The sequence below is a fragment of the Neofelis nebulosa genome, chromosome 12, assembly GCF_028018385.1.
Source record: "Neofelis nebulosa isolate mNeoNeb1 chromosome 12, mNeoNeb1.pri, whole genome shotgun sequence".
Classification (NCBI taxonomy): Eukaryota; Metazoa; Chordata; class Mammalia; order Carnivora; family Felidae; genus Neofelis; species Neofelis nebulosa.
The window spans coordinates 87,282,117-87,303,601 of record NC_080793.1 but is presented as its reverse complement, the minus strand read 5'-3'; the positions used below and the strand labels follow the sequence as shown (position 1 = coordinate 87,303,601).

Here is a 21,485-nt window from a genome sequence, read left to right as displayed (position 1 = left end):
CACACATAATCACAATGTTTTAGGTGTAGAATTAGGACCTTCACAGACACCCCTCCACGGGAGCTTATCTCGAAAACATTATCTGCATGCAGTGAACCCGGCTTAAAAGTTCCTGTCACATTTCATTTCTCTATTATATGCTGGGAACATGAGGCCCACATCGATTACGTGGGTTACTTGAGGTCAGTTTAGTTGATTTGCACCCTGTATTAAGATCCACGTCCTCTGATTCTCCGCCAAACGTTATATTACCAAATGATTATATTTCGACATTGAGAGTATATACTTTTTAATGTTAAAATACAGTATAGCCCTGGAAACGTCCTGAAACTTAGAGCAACTACTGAAACGTAGCTTTGAAAGTTCTTGTTCCCACAGCTGTTACCAACCATGAAACTTCCCAGTCAGAGCCAGAAGGAAAACAGTAGTAATCGAAATCCTTGCCAGGTAGATGTCTACATTTTCTCAAAAGTAGTTTTGTTTTTGCTACTCTTGTATCTCAGTTGTGTGGTTCCCAAAGCCTAAACCTCATACAGCATGTGTTTCCACCCAGTACCATTGAGTTCATCCGTCCGACTTACCCTAAATCTTCTCAAATGGATTGACTTTAAAGTTTTATCTGATTGGGTTGTGGGGGCCAGGGGCGGGGGGTGAGGAAAGGGAGAGAGAGAACTTTTGAAGGCAGTATAAAAACAATACAAGGAAAGACTGCAGACTGTTGGCTCAGATTCTCTTTTTCATGGGTGATCATGTATTTTATTTTTATTTTTAATTTTTTTAATGTGTATTTATTTTGAGAGAGAGAAAGCGAGCTGGGAAGGGGCAGAGAGAGAGGGAGAGAGAGCATCCCAAGCAGGCTCCACACCATTTTAATGTTTATTTATTTTGAGAGAGAGAAAGTGAGCTGGGAAAGGGACAGAGGGAGAATCCCAAACAGGCTCCGCACCATCAGCGCAGAGCCCGATGTGGGGTTCGGTTCGATCCCACGTACTGTGAGATCGTGACCTGAGCCTAGATCAAGAGTCAGGGGTAACCGACTGAGCCCGCCAGGCGCCCCCGGAGATCGCGTATTTTGATCCTTCACGCAGACCAGCTGATGTGGAAAAACCCAAGTCATGCTGTTTCGTGCACCCAGGCGGTGTTCATTTCCTTGACAGCTGACAAGTGGTTGTTCACCTTCCCAGTTCCTTCGGTGGCTTGAAGCCTTCGTGCTAATTTCCCGCCGTGCCCCCAGTTTGCGGGCTGCCGTTGGAGGAAAAGGTGTGGGGCTGAACTTTTCCTCTGCTTTCTGTGTACCATCCCAGGAGCAGGCCTCCTGGGTGTGCCAGTGTGACGACAGCATGGTTCAGAGACTGGAGACAGACTTCAAGATGACCCTCCAGCAGCAGAGCACCCTGGAGCAGTGGGCCGCGTGGCTGGACAACGTGATGATGCAGGCGCTGAAGCCCTACGAGGGGAGGCCCAGTTTCCCTAAAGCTGCCAGGCAGTTCCTGCTAAAATGGTCTTTCTACAGGTATCGTGCTCACTTTCCCCCAAGCTTTATTCTTCACGCGCTGCGGATACGTGCGTGCGTGTGTGTGTGTGTGTGTGTGTGTGCGCGTGTGTGCGTGTACCTGCTTCTCAGACAACAGACAAGACACGAATGACGGCTTGGGGTGCAGACTCCCCATGGTGATTACCCTCCGCCCACCCCCGGTGATGCCAGCATCATGGGATCGCTCCAGGAGCTTTACGGGAATAATCTGTCAGGAGGAAGAAACCTCTTGCTCCAAGCCCTGGTGTTCTCAGCTGGGGACGTCTCATAGCTGCCGTGTGCAGTGACAGAAAAGGGCCGGTGTCGTCCTCTCTGCTGCGGACAGGCATTATTTGGGCTTCTTTCCGGAACACTTAACACCACTTGCTTGATTCTCTAGTGAGGTGATTTGCAAGCTGTGGTCACTAGACCAGGAGCATCAGGAGACGTCTTCGAAAAGCGAATTCTCAGGCCCCACACCCCAAACCGTTAGGATCAGAAACGGCAGAGCCAATCAGATGGGGAGCAACAACCTGTGCTTTTATTTTTTCTTAACATAATTTATTGTCAAATTGGCTTCCATACAACACCCAGTGCTCATCCCAACAAGTGCCCTCCTCCGTGCCCATCACCCGCTTTCCCCCCCAGCGCCCCACCAACCCTCAGTTTGTTCTGTGCTTTTAAAAAAGTCATTTAGGTGATTGTGATGTATGCTCACATCCATCTAGTTAATTTCTTAATTTTATCAGGCACAACTGTTTTCAAACCTGGCTGCGTGTTAGCATTAGTGTAAAATTAGTGTAAAAAAATCGTAGGTACCTCCCCAAACCCTCCTGAATGAATCAAAATCTGGGCGGGTGGGTAATAGTGATTAGGGATGGAGGTGATGCGAAAATGTCTTCAGAAAGCTTCCTCTTGGTGATTCTGATGCATAGCCGGTTTAGGAACCAATAATCTAGTAGACGCTAAGTACAATACGAGTCACTTAACGGCCAAAATAATATAGATATAAACGTATGGTTTTATCAACCTGGAACCCCGGAAGAGAAAGCCCTTCGGATTACATGATGTATGACATCAAATGTTGGGATGAGTCGTTGACCATGTGTCTCCTGCAAGGGCTAAAAGCAGAGCCTTGTACATAGGCTTATACACCAGAAACACAGGGGATGAATGGAGGGATAGACTTGCATTTCGTAACATGAATTAATTAAGTTATATTTCTGACTCTGGGATTTTTTTTCTACTGGTAGGAGTTTAGTGGGTTTTTTTGCTTCTTTGGATGGAGATGCCCCCACTGCCTCGGGCGTGACGGCCATATCTACCTTGAGGTTTAGGTGGTTCCTGATTTAGATTCTGTCCTCCCATGTCTGTGTCAGAAAGTCGTGACCACAGGACATACCAGACTGGCTGCGGAGACACTGGGGTCATCATGGTGATGAGTGAGTCCAGGGGTGAGTCCAGAGCTAGCTTTGCAGGGAGAAGGTGTATAAATAAGCAACAGAGTTTAGGAACTGGTATACCTGTTAACACGGAAGCCCACACCCTCTCTTTGTGACCCCCTTCACGAAGATGCCAGGCATCTTTGAATTATGTTGGCAGCTGCTTCGGCTCTTACTGGAAGCGATTTCTTTCTTTCAGCTGATTTTACTTGATTTCATCCAATTCTTACTTCTTAAGCTCAAGTAGTACCATAGATCCTTTATAGATGCTTAATTACAAGTTAGCTTACTCTTACACCCTGAAAATGGTCTCATGTTTAGCCCAGGGTCCAACTCAGTAAAAGGAAGCCTGCCGGTTTTCTATTATTGTTGTCTTGTTTTTGGAATGGCGTAATTCCACAGCTCGGTGCCTCCTTCATTTAATAATACCTTTATCCCATGTGATTTGAGAAGCGCTTTATTAAGATGTTGCCTGACTCCGTGACCCCCTGGCACGGTGCAGTAAAACCAGTGTTAGCTTAGATCTGGGTGTGAATAAGAAAAATGTTGATGAGGACTGTTGAAGTTTGCCCCGCTACGTGGAGAAGATTTGGAAAGCATTGTCACAGTGTCTCCAAGAAGATACAGCAATAGTCATAGTAATAGTAGAATTCCAAATTTTAATTTGAGAACATTTCTTAAGAAGGCTTCAGGTATTTTCCCATTTGCTTGTGACTTGACTTTTTTTATTCAAACATTTTCTTCTCAGAAAGTCATACAGATGGTATATGTATTTCATGAATGATGGATGAAACCAGTTATACAAGCCAGTTATTCTAAAACCTATATGGCCAAAAGCTGGGTGCATTCTCTAGATCAGAAAAAAGCAAGGTGTTTTTTTTTCCTTCCTAACTGCTTTCTTATGTTGTTATGTCAGACTTGCACTTACTCCTTCCTGTGGTTTTTTTTTTTTTTCTATATTTAGTTGATATCGTTTTAGAAATATACCCCTGGAGCCTTCGTCTCCACAGAGATCCATTGCAAGTATCTTGAAAGGAGAGAAAATTACTTACTTGTATTTCTTGTTCTCTGCAGAAATACAAACCCAGTAGACCATCACTTGTCTGCCCTCTGTCCTCCCTGAGTTGGGGATAATTGGCTTGTTATTATTAGACACTATTATGGGTATTATTTTCATTTCAAAAAGACTCAAAGGCATAGAGTTCAGGACCACAGAAGGCAAGGCATATTCAGACAGATGCATACCTCCTGCTTATAGGCAAAGTCCACAGCTTAGAAACGAAGAGCCCTTAAATCCGAACTGTTTTTTAGCGGGGTGTAATAACATACTGAGTAATGAAAACTGCATTCACAAACTATCAGAGAAGCGGAATTATAGAGGTTTTTTTTTTTTTCTTCTTCTTCACAGTTTTGGCCTTGTAATAAGAGTTTGGCAGTCACACACACAGACCCTTGGTGTTCTGAAGTCAGTTAATCTGATAATTTCTCAAGGTCTCTGTATCTATTTACATGCATACAAATGGGGAAATGGGCTGGCAGAGAACTGTGACGGCAGCAGGTTGAAGCCTTGCTACAGACACCCTCTGCTCCAAATGGGGGTCTCTCCTTGCTAACCTGGCTTGGAAGGACTACTGTTGGCTCCCCAGGAGGCGGGAAAAAAATATTACCACCTCTCCTGGGCAGAAATGGAGAAGTTATGTGGGCCATTTCTCAGCTTGTGTGTTTTGTGGTTAACAGAACAGAACATTCCTCAGAGCTACCCTGAGAGTCATCCAAATATCCCATTTTTAAAGAACAAAATTTATAGCTCTGATACGGTGACTCAAAAGGGGGGACAGGGAGTGTAGTTTGCTTACAACTGGACAATTTCTAAATCTTCCAAAAAGTAATATTCTTTCGGAATCAACTGTAAGCACTGTTTTAAAAGAGAGTTTGCATGGGGGTCACAGGAGGGATGTTCTCCCTTTTCTTCTGAGGAAGGGTGTGATAGCTCCCCCAATACACAGAGAGGATCATTTGTTAGGGTCTGTGTTTCAGCGCCCAGACCATAAGTCTCTCATCCATGACAAAATAATTAACTCGATAAGTCTGAGTGTACAAGAAGTTGAATTCATGGTAACTTAGCAACATGGAATTCACTTAGTCAGTTTTTGCAACATATCTTATAGAAGTCCGAGTCAGACAAAAAGTTTCCAACTAAACTGTTAAATGTGTCATTTAATACTTGGCCTGTAGGGCAAAGGCCCAACATAGAGGGGATACTAAAGTAGCATCGATAACATGATTCAACTGATTCTTTTCTAAACATGGGACAATAATTTCATGCTTATTGGGGCGCCTGGGTGGCTCAGTCGGTTAAGCATCCGACTTCGGCTCAGGTCATGATCTCTCGGTTCTTGAGTTCGAGCCCCGTGTCGGGCTCTGTGCTGACAGCTCAGAGCCTGGAGCCTGCTTCTGATTCTGTGTCCCCCTCTCTCTCTGACCCTCCCCCGTTCATGCTCTGTCTCTCTCTGTCTCAAAAATAAATAAACGTTAAAAAAATTTTTTTTTAAATAATTTCATGCTTATCAGCATTTTCTAAAAATCACTAGGTATTATAACTGAAGGTCAGTGGATTGTTTTTAATTTTCCACCAGATTTCAGGATTATATGTGTATTTTATGCTGAAATAAGGTGACTGCCTAACTGTGCAAGATTTACAAAATACTCCGAATAAAATCCAAGGCTCTGTCCCGGAGACCCGACACGGACCAGGAGGTAGTGCCCCCAGACCCATTGTATGTTCTCTCTTTGCTGACTTTCTTCCAGCCACACTAGCCTCCTGGCTGTTCTTTGAACACATCAAGCCCGGGTCTGCCTCAGAGTCTTTTCATTTGCTCCCGTTTCTGCCAGGAAAGTTCACATGTTCTTGCTTGGCTCACTTCATTCCAGTTTCTGCTCAGTGATATCACCTTTTCAGAAAGAGTCTTACTGACAACCTAACTGAAATGCTCGTCCCCATGATTCTGTATTTTTTTATAGGAGTTTTTTTTCCGATTTATGTTTTTTTCATGATCTACTGTGTCCATAGGATTTACCTACCTTTATATTTTGTATCTGCTTGGGTTTCCTCAACTGTTTTCTCTTAGCAGAAGGTGAGTTCTGCTAAAACCATAATTTTGCCTAACTGGTTCTAGAATAAGACCATGGCACAGAGTAGGAATGCAGTAAACATCTATTGAGTGGATGGAGGTAAATTCTCTTGGAAAAAATCAGTGGACTTTGCATATTAGAGTATTATCAGAAAGCTACTTAGTGTGAATATTTTCCTTAGTCATTAACATGATTTCAGGGTTTTTCTATCTTAAGGGAATAAAGGCCTAAAATTTGAACTTAGAAATATATATTATATATAATTCATTCTCTATCTGTGATATTTATCCCTGCAAAGATTTATTGACATTCAACTGACTCAGAATTGGTTTTTTATATTTATAAAGTCATCTTTTAAAATGAACATTTTTAAAGTTTATTTCATTCATTTTGAGAGCTAGAAAGAGCATGAGCAGGGGAGGGCCAGAGACAGAGACAGACCGAGAGAATCCCAAGCAGGCCCTGAGCTGCCAGTGTGGAGCCCGACATGGGGCTCGAACCCAGAAACCATGAGATCATGACCCAAGCTGAAATCAAGAGCCAGACGCCCAACGAACTGAGCCACCCAGGCGCCCCATAAAAGAAACATTAAAAAAAATTTTTTTAACCTTTATTTATTTTTGAGAGAGAGAGACAGAATGCAAGTAGGGGAGGAACAGAAAGAGAGGGAAAATAAACATTTTTAAATGAAATCAAGGGGCGCCTGGGCGGCTCAGTCGGTTAAGCGTTTGGCTTCGGCTCAGGTCATGATCTCGCAGTTCGTGAGTTTGAGCCCCACATCAGGCTCTGTACTGACAGCATGGAGCCTGCTTGGGATTCTCTCTCTCTCTCTCTCTCTCTCTCTCTCTCTCTCTCTCTCTCTCCCTCTCTCCCTCTCTCCCTCTCTTTCTCTCTCTCTGCCCCTCCCCTGCTGGTGTGCTCTCTCTCTCTCTCTCTCTCTCTCTCAAATAAACTTTTTTTAAAAATCTTGGAAAAAATAATGAGGAATAAACTTACATCATAATTTCAATACCCCGAAATAACCACTGGTGAATTGTTGGGGTTTTTTAGTGTTATATAAAATTGGAATCTAGTTATTTACCATGGTTTATTATCTGTATCTTTCCCTAAGCATTTTCATTTAACATTATATCTTAAGCATTTCTCATCATTAAACATCTTCAAACACATAACTTTTAATGTCCTCACAATATTCAATATTATTATGTGTATGTGTCATGTGTTATTTAAACATTACCTTTTCCGCTCATTCTGAAGCATTTTGGTGGTTTTTGGCATTATGATACAATTATATCATATATACATGTTCATATATACAATTGTTATATTAAAATGACTCCCACACATTTTACTTCTTTAACTTGACATTATATCATAGTTTATATCATACTTTTATATCATTATATCATACTTTTCCATGTTACTACCTTTATGTCCAATCTCCCTCATTTCTTTAAACTATTGCATACAATTGATATATGAATGAGCCATCATTTATTTAACCACCATCAACTAATGGATATTTAGTGTTCCCTCCTAGTCTCTCACCAGTATAAATACTGCTACAGTTAAAATTATCTTTGTTCATTTGTGTGAATTTATGGAATTAGAATTGGTAAGTCAGCGGTTTTCTGCCTTTTTAGTTTTGAGACATAGTGCCAAATTTCCCTTCACCACAAAAGTTTTGTGTATGTATACTCGCAAAAACAGTAAACGAGAGTTATTTTCCCATCTTTTTTGGCAGCACTGGACCTTTTCATCTCTTACAGTACGATAGATGACATGTGGTGTTTAATTTGTAATTTTGAGTAAGGTTAGTGAAATTTTGTATGTTTGTTTAGCCTTTTGTCTTCTCTGGGATATATTACGAATATTTTCTGTCTTTAACAAGAGATGCAATTACCAAATATTCTGCTTCAATTCGAAATTATTTACTCCAGCTGGTCAAGTTTGGATCAGTTTAGGTAAAAATGTTATACAACATTTTACTGTTACTTCTGTGTTGTGTTTGCTTTTGCTTTTTTAAGTAGAGGGATTTCTCTGCCTTTTAAGATTTTTTCCATAGGAAAACAAATGTTTAATTTCAAATAGGTATTGTGTTTATATTTATGATTTTTACAAATGGGTTATGTGTCATTAAATTTTAGGAAAGGCGTGCGTAGAATTATAAACATAATTTTTTATCTGTGGCATAGGAATGAACGAATTAATCTATTTTTAGTAGCTCACTTACTGAGTTCTAAACTTAAGGTATTCACTAAGGTATTTGAGTCTAAGGAATTATTCACTAGAACTACGGTTTATGACAATGAATGTATTATTAACTCTAATATATGTAGTACTGTGGTAATGAGTAGTTTTCCTTTTTTTTCAATTCCAGTATAATTAACATACAGTGTGATGGTAGTTTCAGGTGCACAATATAGTGATTCAACAGTTCTATACGTTCCTCAGTGCTCAACATGCATGATAAGTGTGCTCTTAATCCCCATCCCTATTTCACCCGTCCTCCTACCCACCTCCCCCCTGGTAACTATTAGTTTGTTCTCTGTAGTTAAGAGTCTTTCTTGGTTTGTCTGTCATTTTTTTTCCTTTGCTCATTTGTGGCTTAAATTCCACATAGGAGTGAAATCACACAGTATCTGTCTTTCCCTGACTTATTTTGTTTAGCATTATACACTCTAGCCCCATCCATGCTGTTGCAAATGGCAAGATTTCATTATTTTTTATGGCTGAGTAATATTCCATTGAATATATACACCACTTCTTTGTCCATTCACCTCTCAGTGGACATTTGAGCTGCTTCCGTAATTTGGTTATTGTTGCTGCAATAAACAGAGGGGTGCATGTATTCCTTTGAATTAGTGTTTCTATATATGTGGGTAAATACCCAGTAGTGCAACTAATGGATCATAAGATAGTTCTGCTTTTAACTTTGAGGAACTTCCATACTGGTTTCCACAGTGGCTACACCAGTTTGCATCTCTGCCAATAGCACACCAGGGTTCCTTTTTCTCCACAGCCTCACCAACACTTCTTGTGTCTTGTGTTTTTTAGTTTTAGCCATGCTGACAGGTGTGAGGTGACATCTCATTGTGGCTTTGATTTGCATTTCCCTGATGATGAGTGAGATCGAGCATCTTTTCATGTTTCTGTTGGCTATCTGGATTTCTTTGGAGAAATGTCTGCTTGTGTCTTCTGCCTGTGTGTTTTTGGATTGGGGTGTGTGTGTGTGTGTGTGTGTGTGTGTGTGTGTGTGTGTGTTGAATTATATAAGTTCTTTATATATTTTGGATACTAACCCTCTATCAGATAGAGTCATTTGCAAATATCTTCTCCCATTCCTCAGGTTGTCTTCTGGTTTTGTTGATTATTTCCTTCACTGTGCAGAAAATTTTTATTTTCACGTAGTCCCAATAGTTTATTTTTGCTTTTGTTTCCCTTGCTTTAGGAGACATACCTAGAAAAATGTTGCTACAACCAACGTCAGAGAAATTAGTAATGGAGTTTTCTTTTTTTTTAATTTTTAATGTTTATGCGTGAGAGACAGAGAGAGACAGAGAGAGAAAGAGCATGAGCAGGGGAGGGGCAGAGAAAGAGGGAGACACAGAATCTGAAGCAGGCTCCAGGCTCCGAGCTGTCAGCACAGAGCCTGATGCAGGGGTCGAACCCTTTAATTGTGAGATCATGACCTGAGCCAAAGTTGGATCCTTAACTAATTGAGCCACTCAGGTGCCCCATAATGGGTAGTTCTCTGAAGATCTCCTATCCATTATTTCATTTGACCCTCAGACTAACCTTGAACCTTAAAATGTTGAATGACATGCTTACACTTAAAATCACATACTGGCTAACATGACTCTGCCTTACTCCAAATTCCTGCTTTTTCTTTTCTTTTTAATAAGTAAATCCACCAATAAGAGGTCCCCTGCCATCATCATATAATAACCTTCTGTTCCTGCTGCTATAACCAACTGAGTTTGAGAAACTCAGCTTCTCCTGTATATTATAATTGTAACCACTTCTATTTAAGTAGTGATCTGTTCATTCATAAGTTTATTTCACATCCTTGAAATAATCATATAAGTTAGGTAAGACCAAAAATGTGGCTTTTATTTTTACCCAAGAAGAAAACCAATCTCAGGGAAATGGTTTGTGTGAAGTTGACAGTGAATTAATGAAGAGCCGGATTCAGAATGTAGGGCTTAGAGTTTCAGATGTACCCTGGTGATCTGCCACTTGCCAAATTAAATGTATAGAATTTGATATATTAATAGCCCCTACATAAATAAAGTTGACAATGAAACAGAAAACAGAAGCACAGTCTTTTTCCATCTGCCTGACATTTTACATTTCTTCGTTGCAAAACAGGCCATAGGAATATCAGCCTGTACATTTATGAGATTTCATTTATAGATTCCATCTATCCGAGAATATAATGGCTGTTTGAGTTTTCCTGGGCCAAAAATCTCTAAAAAAGACCACAAAATGAAAGTGATAAGAAACACACGTGTGCACGCGCATGCACACACACACACACACACACACACACACACACACAGACACACACACACACAGCCACCGCTGACTCTAAGATAGAAATATTAAGGAGGTTTGAAGTGCATGGACAGGCTCCAAGACTGACACATCTTCAGCGAGGCCAGGATCGTTTAGGACTGTTTTCTGTTTTAATTATAATAGAGAAGACGCACTTAGGTGGCTCAGTCAATTAAGCATCTGACTGTTAATTTCAGCTCAGCTCATGATCCCAGGGTCTTTGGATCAAGCCCCACACTGGGCTCCATGCAGAACCTAGAGCCAGCTGAGATTGTCTCTCTCTCTCCCTCTGCTCCTCTGCTCGTGCACCTGTGCGTGCACTCTCTCTCTCTCTCTCTCTTTCTAAGTAGATATATTTATTTTTTACATTTATATATACAATATATATTTATAATAGAATATATTGTTAGTGTTAATGTTCACATTTTGGTATCATATTTTATAAATTAAACGTTCACTTTTTTTCAAACATATGCATTTCTTAATTAACTGTATTATACTTACTTCTAATGGAAAATCACCATAATTTAAATGGAAATCAGTCAGAAGTTGAAATCACTTAATAAATTTGCCTTCTGACAGGATTCGCAGGGGTCCCTGTACGTACCTCCGTTCCAGATTGCCACATCTGGAAGCATTACTTAGTATATTTCACAACCTTTGTATGGCACAGATACCTATTTCTTCCCAAGTGTGCGTCCAGAGTTGTTATCGCTGAGAGGTGGTGATGTGTTGTTTGCCCATCAGTAAGGCTTCCCTCAAAGTTGCTTTTCCTTATGGTGGTGATGAGTTGTCAGTCTTTCAAAAATCTTTTTTGTTCAGTTCTGATCCATCTGCGAGAGTAATGCAATCAGAAGGCTCGCCCGTGACAATGAAATGGTTTTTCCCAGTGATGAGCTGTCTAGGTCTGATAAGGATCTAACGAAACCCACTAAGGGCTACCTCTTTCCCACCTTGTTTATTCTTTTTTTTTAATTTTGTTAAACATTTTTTCATTTTTGAGAGACAGTCACGGGCAGAGGAGGGGCAGAGAGAGAGGGAGAAGCAGGCTCCAGGCTCTGAGCTGTCAGCACAGAGCCCAAGGTGGGGCTCGAACCACAGACCAGGAGATCATGACCTCAGCTGAAGTTGGTCGCTTAACCAACTGAGACCACGCCCCCCCCCCACACCCGTCCCCGGCGTCGCTCTCAGCCTGTTGAAAAGAGTTGAGCCAACTGCTTTCAGTAATGAAATTATTGCGTGGCAGGTTGTGTGCTACACCGGCCTCTTAGACCCTCTCGCTTAACTTCGTCTGGGAAGAAAAGTAGGTTGAACTGGTCGCTAACATTGGCTGCATATATGTCTTCTCTCTTGAAACAGCTCAATGGTTATTCGGGACTTAACCTTACGCAGTGCTGCTAGCTTTGGCTCCTTCCACCTGATCCGTCTCCTCTACGACGAGTACATGTTCTACTTAGTAGAGCATCGTGTTGCTCAGGCAACAGGAGAAACACCCATTGCAGTCATGGGCGAGGTAAGAGAGACCGCAAGAGCCGTGACTCACGGGGCTTTGAGAAAAGAAACTGAATTTCATTTTAACTTAAATATATTATTTATTGATGAAAGCAATTATTTCTGACCATGGAGGAAGATCCTCAGGGGCTGTAGAGTTATTGAAAGGGGGGGGGGGTCCTTAAATCCCTCTTATATTTACTTTCTTAATGAAAAGATTTCTAAAATTATAAATTATATCACGAGAAAGTTCGCGGGCTGTTTCAATATGTTGTAAAGGTGTCTATGGAAAGGAAAAGTTTGAGAATCACTGGCCTGAACAGTGACTGAACAGAAAATAAGTGATTGAACCTCCATTGAACAGAAAATAAGAAATATTGATGTTTCTGGTAAGGCGCAGGGCTACAAATCCAGAGGGCAGAATTAAATATGTATTTTGTAGACTCTTCCTCCAAGTGCCCAGGAACAGAAGAAATGATCCAGTTTCAGAAGGCTAGTAATAGTGATGGTGGTGAGGATAGCTAACATTTTGGGGATACTTACTATGTGTCAGGCACAGTTTGAAGACCTTTATAGGTGACAGAGGATTGGACACTTAGCTTTTTGAGGTAGGTACCACGTTATCCTATTTTACAGTGCGTTTCTGAGGTTGATGTGGAAAGCTAGGACACAGATGAAATGGTTATGTGGCTGATGCGTGGTGGAGACCTGTTTCAAATACTCAGACTCTGATTTTCGAACCCCGGCTTCTAATTGCTAAAGATAGAAAGAAAAAAAAAGTAACTCCAGAATTTTTAAATTTTTTTTTTTTAACGTTTATCTATTTTTGAGACAGAGAGAGACAGAGCATGAACGGGGGAGGGTCAGAGAGACAGGGAGACACAGAATCGGAAGCAGGCTCCAGGCTCTGAGCTGTCAGCACAGAGCCCGACGCGGGGCTTGAACTCACGGACTGTGAGATCATGACCTGAGCCGAAGTCGGATGCCCAACCAACTGAGCCACCCAGGCGCCCCATCTTCAGAATTTTTAGATAGAAAATAAAAATATCTTATTTTCAGCGAGCGTCAAAAAGCTGATACTCTGATGTAAATTTACACAAGGATTGGTTAATATGATGAGGAATAAATACAAATCCTCCAGTAAGTCTGCACCAGTGTATTTTGTTGTACTGAATCGGGGGTCCTTCTGACGTTCCTAGATTATGCACCAAATTTGGGCATATTACAAATTACCCAAAGCAGTAAAGAAGACATGTGCCTTTTAAAGTTGTGTGTATGTGCTTGTTTAAATTTAAAGTCAAAATAATTATGAGACCATTCTCCTAGCTTAAGAAATAGGATAATAAAGGTATCAATTAAAAATACATTAAAATACCTCAAGGACCTTTATAAGTGCTCTAATACAAATAAAATACATGTCAGACTTATTCAGAATGTTCTTGAAAAGATTCCTTTGTCCCTCTTTAAAATCCCTCGCCATGTGCTGATGTGTTATGTGTTTGTAAGACGCTCAATGGTGCTTTTGCTTTAATGATGCCAACGATGTATATATGTGTGTGAGATTTAGCAAGAATCGCTGAGATAGGCGGGACCTCATGGAACCAAAACCATCTGGCCTTTTCTTAGATTTGACCTCCCCTTAGTGCCTTTTTCAGTAGTTGTCTTACAGATACCTGGTTGCCAAATGCCCAGTTGGCGCGTAGATTAAGTACTGTAAATTTTCTCAAGTCAGGGCCCAACACCTTGGACACAGACATGCCTCTTGGTCTGTTTAACATGTTTGCCAACCACCTCGTATGTTCCGGGGACTTCTTTAAGAAGATGGTCGGGATAATGGTAACAGGGATTCTAATTAATACCATGTGACTAATCCTGATGTGTGGTCTTTGCTTCCGTCACATCTCGAGGGAAGAAGGGCAGTGGGCGGGCGCTGGTCACACAGTGTGAAGACTGAGCAACCCCCTCACAGGCTTGTGTGGGTGTTGCTGGCTCAGCAGGGTTAAAACGGTCTTACATAGTCAATGCTGCCAATTAACCATCCCCATAGGCATTCTGTTTTCTTTTTCTTTTTTTTTTTTACTATATGTAAACAATGTAGATGAATATGACAGATTCCCCCATGAGGTAAAGATATGAGTAAAGATCTAGATCAGAAAATATGGTATAAGACACTTGTGTGAGATCCGCAATCTAATACACACACCTCTTGATTTCTTTGCCTACTCTCTCCCTTACCCAATTTATAGGACAATCCTTTGAGCTGTCTTTACTCATCCATTATTCAGCCCAAGCCAATTAAGCGTAGTTTTCTAGGTTTGTTCTCCCCATACAACGCTGATGGACTCATAACGTCTGTTGGCCATAATAGACCCGTAGATCGTAGTCATATTAGCGTCTCTGAAATTTCTTGATTCTTGAAAGGAGGAGAAGGAAATTCAAGAAAAAGGAAATGCTGTTTTCTCATGTGTCCCTCCCATGTTATCCCGTGCCTACACTAGAAATCAGATTGGAGGTTAAAAAATAAATAAAAAGGGCTTCTGCATGTTGAGGCTCATTTGCATTAGCCCCTTAGGTGGTTGCCCTTTTCAAACACCAAGTCCAGAAGTGCCTGTGGGGGCAACACCCTGGGCCCAAATCCACTGAAATCCATAAAAGTCACCCTTACCCTCAATTGCAGCAATTGGTTTTCAATCATCAGTCACAACAGCAACCACAAACCCAATAATAGTTCTCACTATTTATTGAGAGCTCATTACATACTTAATGAAATCAAACTCTTGATCTGTCTACCAATGGCTCTTTCCCAGTAAATGGTACCACGATTCTCCCAGTTGATCATGCTGGACACCTGGGCATCATCTTTTACACGTCTTTCTGTCTGGACCCCTATGTCCACCCTGTTACTAAATCTGTTCTTTCCCAAACCTCCCCTAGTACAGTCAGTATTGTCTTATGAAAGGGCCAAGGTGGTTGTGTTATCCCTACTTAAAACCCATCATTGGTATTCTCTTCTGTTAGGTAAGGAACAAAATTCTTTCCTTGGTGCACGAGGTGGTACATGATCTGGCCCTGCCTCTCTGATTAACCTCAACCTCCCTCCTCCTATTCCTTTTGTTGTAATCACAGTGGTCTTTGCTCTGTTCTTATTCACCAAGCTTTTCTCATCATTGGCCCACTGTGTCAATGGTTCTTTCTACCAGGAATCTTCTGCCCAACTCCCCCTTGCTCATGCTAAGTCCTACGTCACGTCTTAAATATCAGTTCCTCAGGGGAGCCCAGTTCCCCCCCCCCGACTACCTTAGACACCCCGTTCTCTCTGATCTATACATTTACTTTTCATTCTAGAACCTACACCACACTAATTGCATGGTTCTTTGTATGATGTGTGTAATCAAAGATTTAATGCCCTGGAAAAAAATGAGCACTTTGAGTCCAGAGAACTGAATTCTCCTGATGGTTCTGACATTTATAGTGGTATAATCTTGGACAAATCTTGTTCACCAATGTTTACTCTCAGACTTACCTCTGAAATTAATTTGTTCATCTGTTTAATACATATTTTTTATATAAAAAGCAATTTTTTAATGTTTATTTATTCTAGAGAGAGAAAGAGAGCATGAGTGGGAGGTGCGGGGGCAGAGAGAGTGGGAGAATCCGAAGCAGGCTCCAGGCTCTGAGCTGTCAGCACAGAGCCCGATATGGGGCTCGAACCCATGAACTGTGAGATCATGACCTGAGCCAAAGTTGGATGCTTAACTGAGCTGCCCAGGTGCCTCTGTTTAGCAGATATTTCTTACATACCTACTCTAGACCAAATGCTGTAATGATTAGGTTATAATGATGAACAAAAGAGATTTTCACCTCGCATTCAAGAAGCTTACATTTTAGTTTTTGAATTTATATTTACTAAATATTCACATAACTGTAGAGCTACAAAATTAAAGAGAAATAGGAATGCTCGAAGCATGAGTCCTTCATCTAGCCTGGGAGGGCCAGGGAAGGCTCCCCCCTGCCCTCCAGAAATGATGTTTGAAGTGAGATCTAAAGGGCAAAAAGAGTTCATAACTGTGTGAAGCTGGTGAGAATTGGGGGGTAAGGGGTGGAGACCACCGCAGGCACACAGAGACATGCACACAGGTCCTACCTGAAATGGAAGGGAGCATGGCCAAGGGGAAGCTTTCGTGGAAAATCTGAAGGTCAGACACCAGCAAGACCCAATATATACCATCAAATTCAGTCAACAAGAAGTCGAATTGGATCAGGAAAGAAACCCAAAAATTTCAAGTGATGTGCATACTACTTATGTGCCGGGCCCTGTTCTAAGTGCTTTGTGGCTATTAACTTAATTATACCTGTTTAAAAAGTTTTTTTAATGTTTATTTTTGAGGGTGGGGGGCAGGGGCAGAGAGAGGGGGACACAGAATCCCAAGCAGGCTCCAGGCTCTGAGCTGTCAACGCAGAGCCTGACGCGGGGCTCAAACCCACGAACCATGAGATCATGACCTGAGCCGAAGTCGGACGCTTAACCGACCGAGCCACCCAGGCGCCCCTTATTATACCTGTTTTACAGATGATGACATGAGACACAGAGCCATCAAGTAGCTCGCCTAAGGTCACCCAACCCCTAAGTGGTGAGATCAGGCTCCAAAACCAAGCAGTCTGGCCCCCAAGTTCTTGCTGTTAATCCACCATGCTTGTCGCCTGCTGCACGAATGGGGGTGGGGCGAGCAAGAACGCTGCAGGATGGGGGATGGGAGCAAGAACAGTTGGGAAGTCAGCGAGAAGAAGCCTGGGAAGTAGCCACAAACTTGGCTGGACCGTCGGTTTTTGCCTTGCGCGCACATTATTTGTCGGACAGCCAGCTAGATCCAGAAGCTAGGGGGAGAGGTTGTCCTTGAAAGCAACTTAGGGACAGTTAATGTATCTTCATTAATGAGAATTCAACAGGTACATTTGAGGATTAACAATTGTTTACATGCTTTGAGCAGGCAGGAGAGACCGATACCCGTTGTACACACAAGCACGGTACACGGGAGTACAAAACTACTGTTTTTTGCATCCCCATTAACACTACCATTTCGGTTGCCGTGCAGGCCACCATGCAATGGCGCCCCCAGAGGAAACAGATAGAGCATCACAGCCCAACACGTTTTCTTCTAAATGTCAGTCAGCTGCCACAGTAATGCTGACTAGTAAGTTATTTAAAGCATGTGCAATTTCAGAGCTTCAGGATTATATTTTTTGCCTGGGTGGTAAAAAGGAAACAGAACTTATTTACTGCTAAAATTATATACCTTTTTGAACTTTAATATTATAAATATACCCATAGACTCTCTGGGAGTGGTGCAATTTTAGGAGCAGGAATAAAACAAAATAAGCAAGTTGCAGCTGTTTGCACACCTGTTAAATAAAAAAATTTTTAAACTCAGGGCTTTCTGCGCAGCTCTGAGCGGAAAACTATCCTTTTATTTGAATTTTATGACTATTTGGAATCTATTTGGGAGTTTATGGTATGTGTGCTTTTTTTCCTCAAAATAGACATAGTCCATTAATACATTCTCTGAATCTATAAATTTTGGTTGCTTCATAAAATGATTTTCTGTGGTAAATGTTGTTACCTTTAATTTATTAAACATATTTCAATTCTCTTTGTCGTAATCTCATTATACTTACTTAATATTACATCTAAGCCACCCATATAACCAATTTTTTGAAATAAAAAGTAGAAACCAAAAGATGCTTCACTTATTCAGATATGAATGTCAACATAAAAAAAGATGATACTTTAGTAATATTTTTAGGGGAAAAAATGGAAGATCCCTTAAGAATATACCATCCAAAGAAAAATGTGAATTTATCAAAGTTGATGTACTCAAAGTAGACGAGAAAAAAATCTTCAAAATGTAAAAATTGGAGAAGAGCAATAATAATTCCACAGGCAAGCTTTTAGGATGAAAGTTGGGTGAAAAAGTTCCATTTGGTAGAAGGATAATCATGATAAATAAGCATGGATTCTTAAGGCAAAATCAGTCTAATGAAAGATAAATTTCAGTGACTTTACTCCAGTGCAACTAGGGAATACACTGAAAACGTACCTGTGGAATAATAGATGTGTTCTAGAATATTTTAAAATGAATGAATTGCACCACAAGTTACAATCATTTGCAGCAAAAAGCTGTCTTGGAACGGCAGGAGCTTAAAAAATGTAATGAATACTTGTCGAAAGTGATATCACTTATTCTTCATAATAAAGTTTATTCGTACGTACTAATTTTTTCAAATTAATTAATATAGGAACTGCCTCGTGATAATCACTGTGCTAAATGTTTTACATTCTTATTTAATATTCTCCAGAACTTTGCAAAAGATGGGAAAACAGGTTGAAAGTTTCCCCAAAGCAGGGCCAGCGTGCGGCAGAAAGCAGGACCGTATCATTCCAAATCGCCACACGTGGGCTCCGTGCCGTTCACGTGAGGTTGTAGTATCTCACCGTACAATTTTTTTGCAGACGGATTCAAACTTACTTCCGTCTGTGCTGTTCAGCTCCCCCAAAGACGCACACATTCACCGCCACACACGCACCAGATGCCTAGTGTGGAAGCTTTCATTGTTTTGTCCCAGGGTTTCTTCTCTGCATTCCAGGATGCACCCTGATGGTCCCACCACCCTTTCCCTCCCTACTGTTTGTTCGTGGATGTCTAGAATATGCAAACTCACTGGAATATTAGCCTAAGCAAATTGTAACTGGGAAGCTTAGTCTGCTGGGAAACAGCAGCAACGATAAATTACACCCTTCAGCTCCTCTGCGCCCACCCACAGACCGGACCTAAGTCAAAATCATCATTTTGGAATTTGGAGTTTGCTTTTACTGTAAATGTGCTCCTTTACATGAGCACGATTCTGACAGCTTGACAATCATCAAAGTGACCTCCCGGAGCAGAGGCACGGGAGGCCTTTCTTCTACACCTTCCTAAGAATTCGCTTTGTAGAAGCTCTCCCATTCTTCCTCCTCTTTCCTGGTTTGTCGTTCTGTTCCTTCCTTTCTCTGAGTGTGCGAAAAGCACCTGTTGACTCAGCCGCCCAGGGCCACAGCCCTTTCCTTTGGGACTCCTGCTCATTAGCAACCTGGACTTGATTTCCTTCCTGCTTGCTCTGGGCTGTAACCCCTTTTCTTAGGCTCTTCGAAGAATGGACTTTTGCTTATAACTGTGGTCGAAACACAGTCTTCCAATAGGTGCTCAAAAGACATTCAACAAAGGAGGTACAGGGGTTCTTGGGTGGTGCAGTCAGTTGAGCGTCTGACTCTTGGTTTAGGCTCAAGTCATGATCTCATGGTTTGTGAGATAGAGCCCGGAAAGTGCTTGGGATTCCCTCCCCACTGCTCTCTCTGCCCGTCCCCTGCCCTCACTCTCTCTGTCTCTCGAAATAAATAAACATTAAAAAAAAAAAAAAAAAGGAAGTACAAAAGAATGATGGAAAGACAGATTGCCAATGTGTAGGACTTCTCACTCGATTTCATGATTTACCTACTGGATTCTTTTATCAGGAGAAAAAAACTTCTAGACCAAGAAGTGCTCCTTCTCCCTAAGATGTGTCTGTCAACATTTCAGAGACCCTCTGTACCAAGCCGGGCATCATAAGTGCTTTCAACTAGAGATTAGTTCCCCTAAAGCGTTCAGAAGTGGGAAAAGAAGATAAAATAGTTCAAGAATTCTTCATGTACTTCAAGAACTAAAATGGTCATTGGACACATCAGGAAAGAAATCTCGGCACCCTATTCTCTTCAGCAAAGTCCACCCCTGGGCTATTTTGCTTAGGAAAGAGTGAGCCTGGGATCCCCAACCGACCCACTGCAGAGCCAGCAAGGCGTGGGAGATCCTGCGGCACAGATTAGGCATGACAGCTCCCTCTGCTGGCCACTGCGACACTCTGTTATCCCCTGCCCTGTCCAGGTGGCTCTGGCCTTGCCATTGTCTTTCTGGTAGTTTTGGTCACAAACAGGTGACGAGGGTGCTTACTGGTCCTTCGATAAAGAAACGGATCTCGTTTGAGATCACAAGTGCCTCAATTCACAGGAGTCGTTTTCGACTTTTCACCATCACTGTATAAAATACACTTCGTAAATGCGATTTTCTCCAAGTGTGTAGGCCAGATGTTTTGATACTAGAAGCACTTCAAACCTGACTCAGGCTACTTGGCACAAAGAGGACATGTTTGCATGCCCCAGCCAGCCTCCACTGTCTGTCCGGGTAATAATTTCTGCAAAAGTGGGCATCTGGGTAGCTTAGTCACTTAAGCGTCCGACTTTGGCTCAGGTCATGGTCTTGCGATTTGTGAGTTCAAGCCCCATATCGGGCTCTGTGCTGACAGCTCAGAACCTGGAGCCTGCTTCCTTTTCTGTGTCTGCCTCTCTCTGCCCTTCCCCCTCCCTCTCCCTCCCTCCCTCCCTCCTTCTGTCTCTCTCATTCTCTCTCTCTCAAAAATAAACATCAAAGAAAAAAATTAAAATAATTTCTGCAAAAGAGGGGTGGTAGAATTAAAATTAAGAAATATCTCCCCTCAGGTAATAAACTGATGCCAAGGTTTCCTCTTAGACGATGAAGGTAGCCTCACATGAAGCCTGTCTTAAGTTAGGTTCTTTCTTTGGAACCCATGGTTTTATTTCCATAAAGCATATGCTTCTCAGCTCAGCCCCTAACATTTGCGGAGCCTAAGGTACCCTATGTCTTAACATTTCAAAAGTTATGAGTCGAACTCTAAGTAAAATCTATTCCGTCCAGCTGGGTTGATAAATATGCCTTGATAACAACTTAGAAGGCTATGTTTAAATGTAAGATTCTCAGGCTCCCCATGGATCCATGCCAGAAGATAATGACATAGACCTAGGCAGCCCCTGACCCAGCGTCCAGCCCCAGACCACTTCTCTTAGGCATCACTCCCGATCCCGTGCTGTGAATACCTCTGAACAACTCACGCCAACGTTCAGGTTGTGTCCAGCCTTGGCAAACCTCTGCCCCTTGTTGGCTCTCCCTTTTTTCTTCTGAAGAGTGCACTTGGAGAAGAAATCTGCACGAAGGGAACTCAAGGCCTTTACATAGGGAGTTCCAAGGTCTTAGATAACACAAGTATGGTCTGAGGGGTGGGAGGGACAGACAGCCACCAAGAGGACACCTCTACTTGGCCCAATGATTTCCCTACACCGTAGAGAGGGCCACTGCCACAGGAAAGCCAAGGCGGGGCTCTTTATAACATGGGTCTCAGGACAGAGGCCCTTCTTGGTTTGGCCTAACGATCCTTATCGTTCAGTGTTCCTGTTGTTGAAAATAGTTCCTGTTGTTTCTTCAAAAGGA

The 21,485-nt window shown here is 41.9% G+C and overlaps 1 protein-coding gene across 12 annotated transcripts in view; it reads left to right on the top strand.

The window, feature by feature from the left end:
* RFX3 (regulatory factor X3) overlaps window positions 1-21,485 on the top strand; it is a 292,672-nt gene that overhangs the window by 251,066 nt on the left and 20,121 nt on the right. For all 12 annotated transcript variants that reach the window (XM_058695807.1, XM_058695803.1, XM_058695806.1 and 9 more), the window contains 2 exons: window positions 1,305-1,513; window positions 12,004-12,157. In XM_058695807.1, the coding sequence (XP_058551790.1) occupies window positions 1,305-1,513; window positions 12,004-12,157 (363 nt within the window). The remainder of the gene's footprint in view (window positions 1-1,304; window positions 1,514-12,003; window positions 12,158-21,485) is intronic.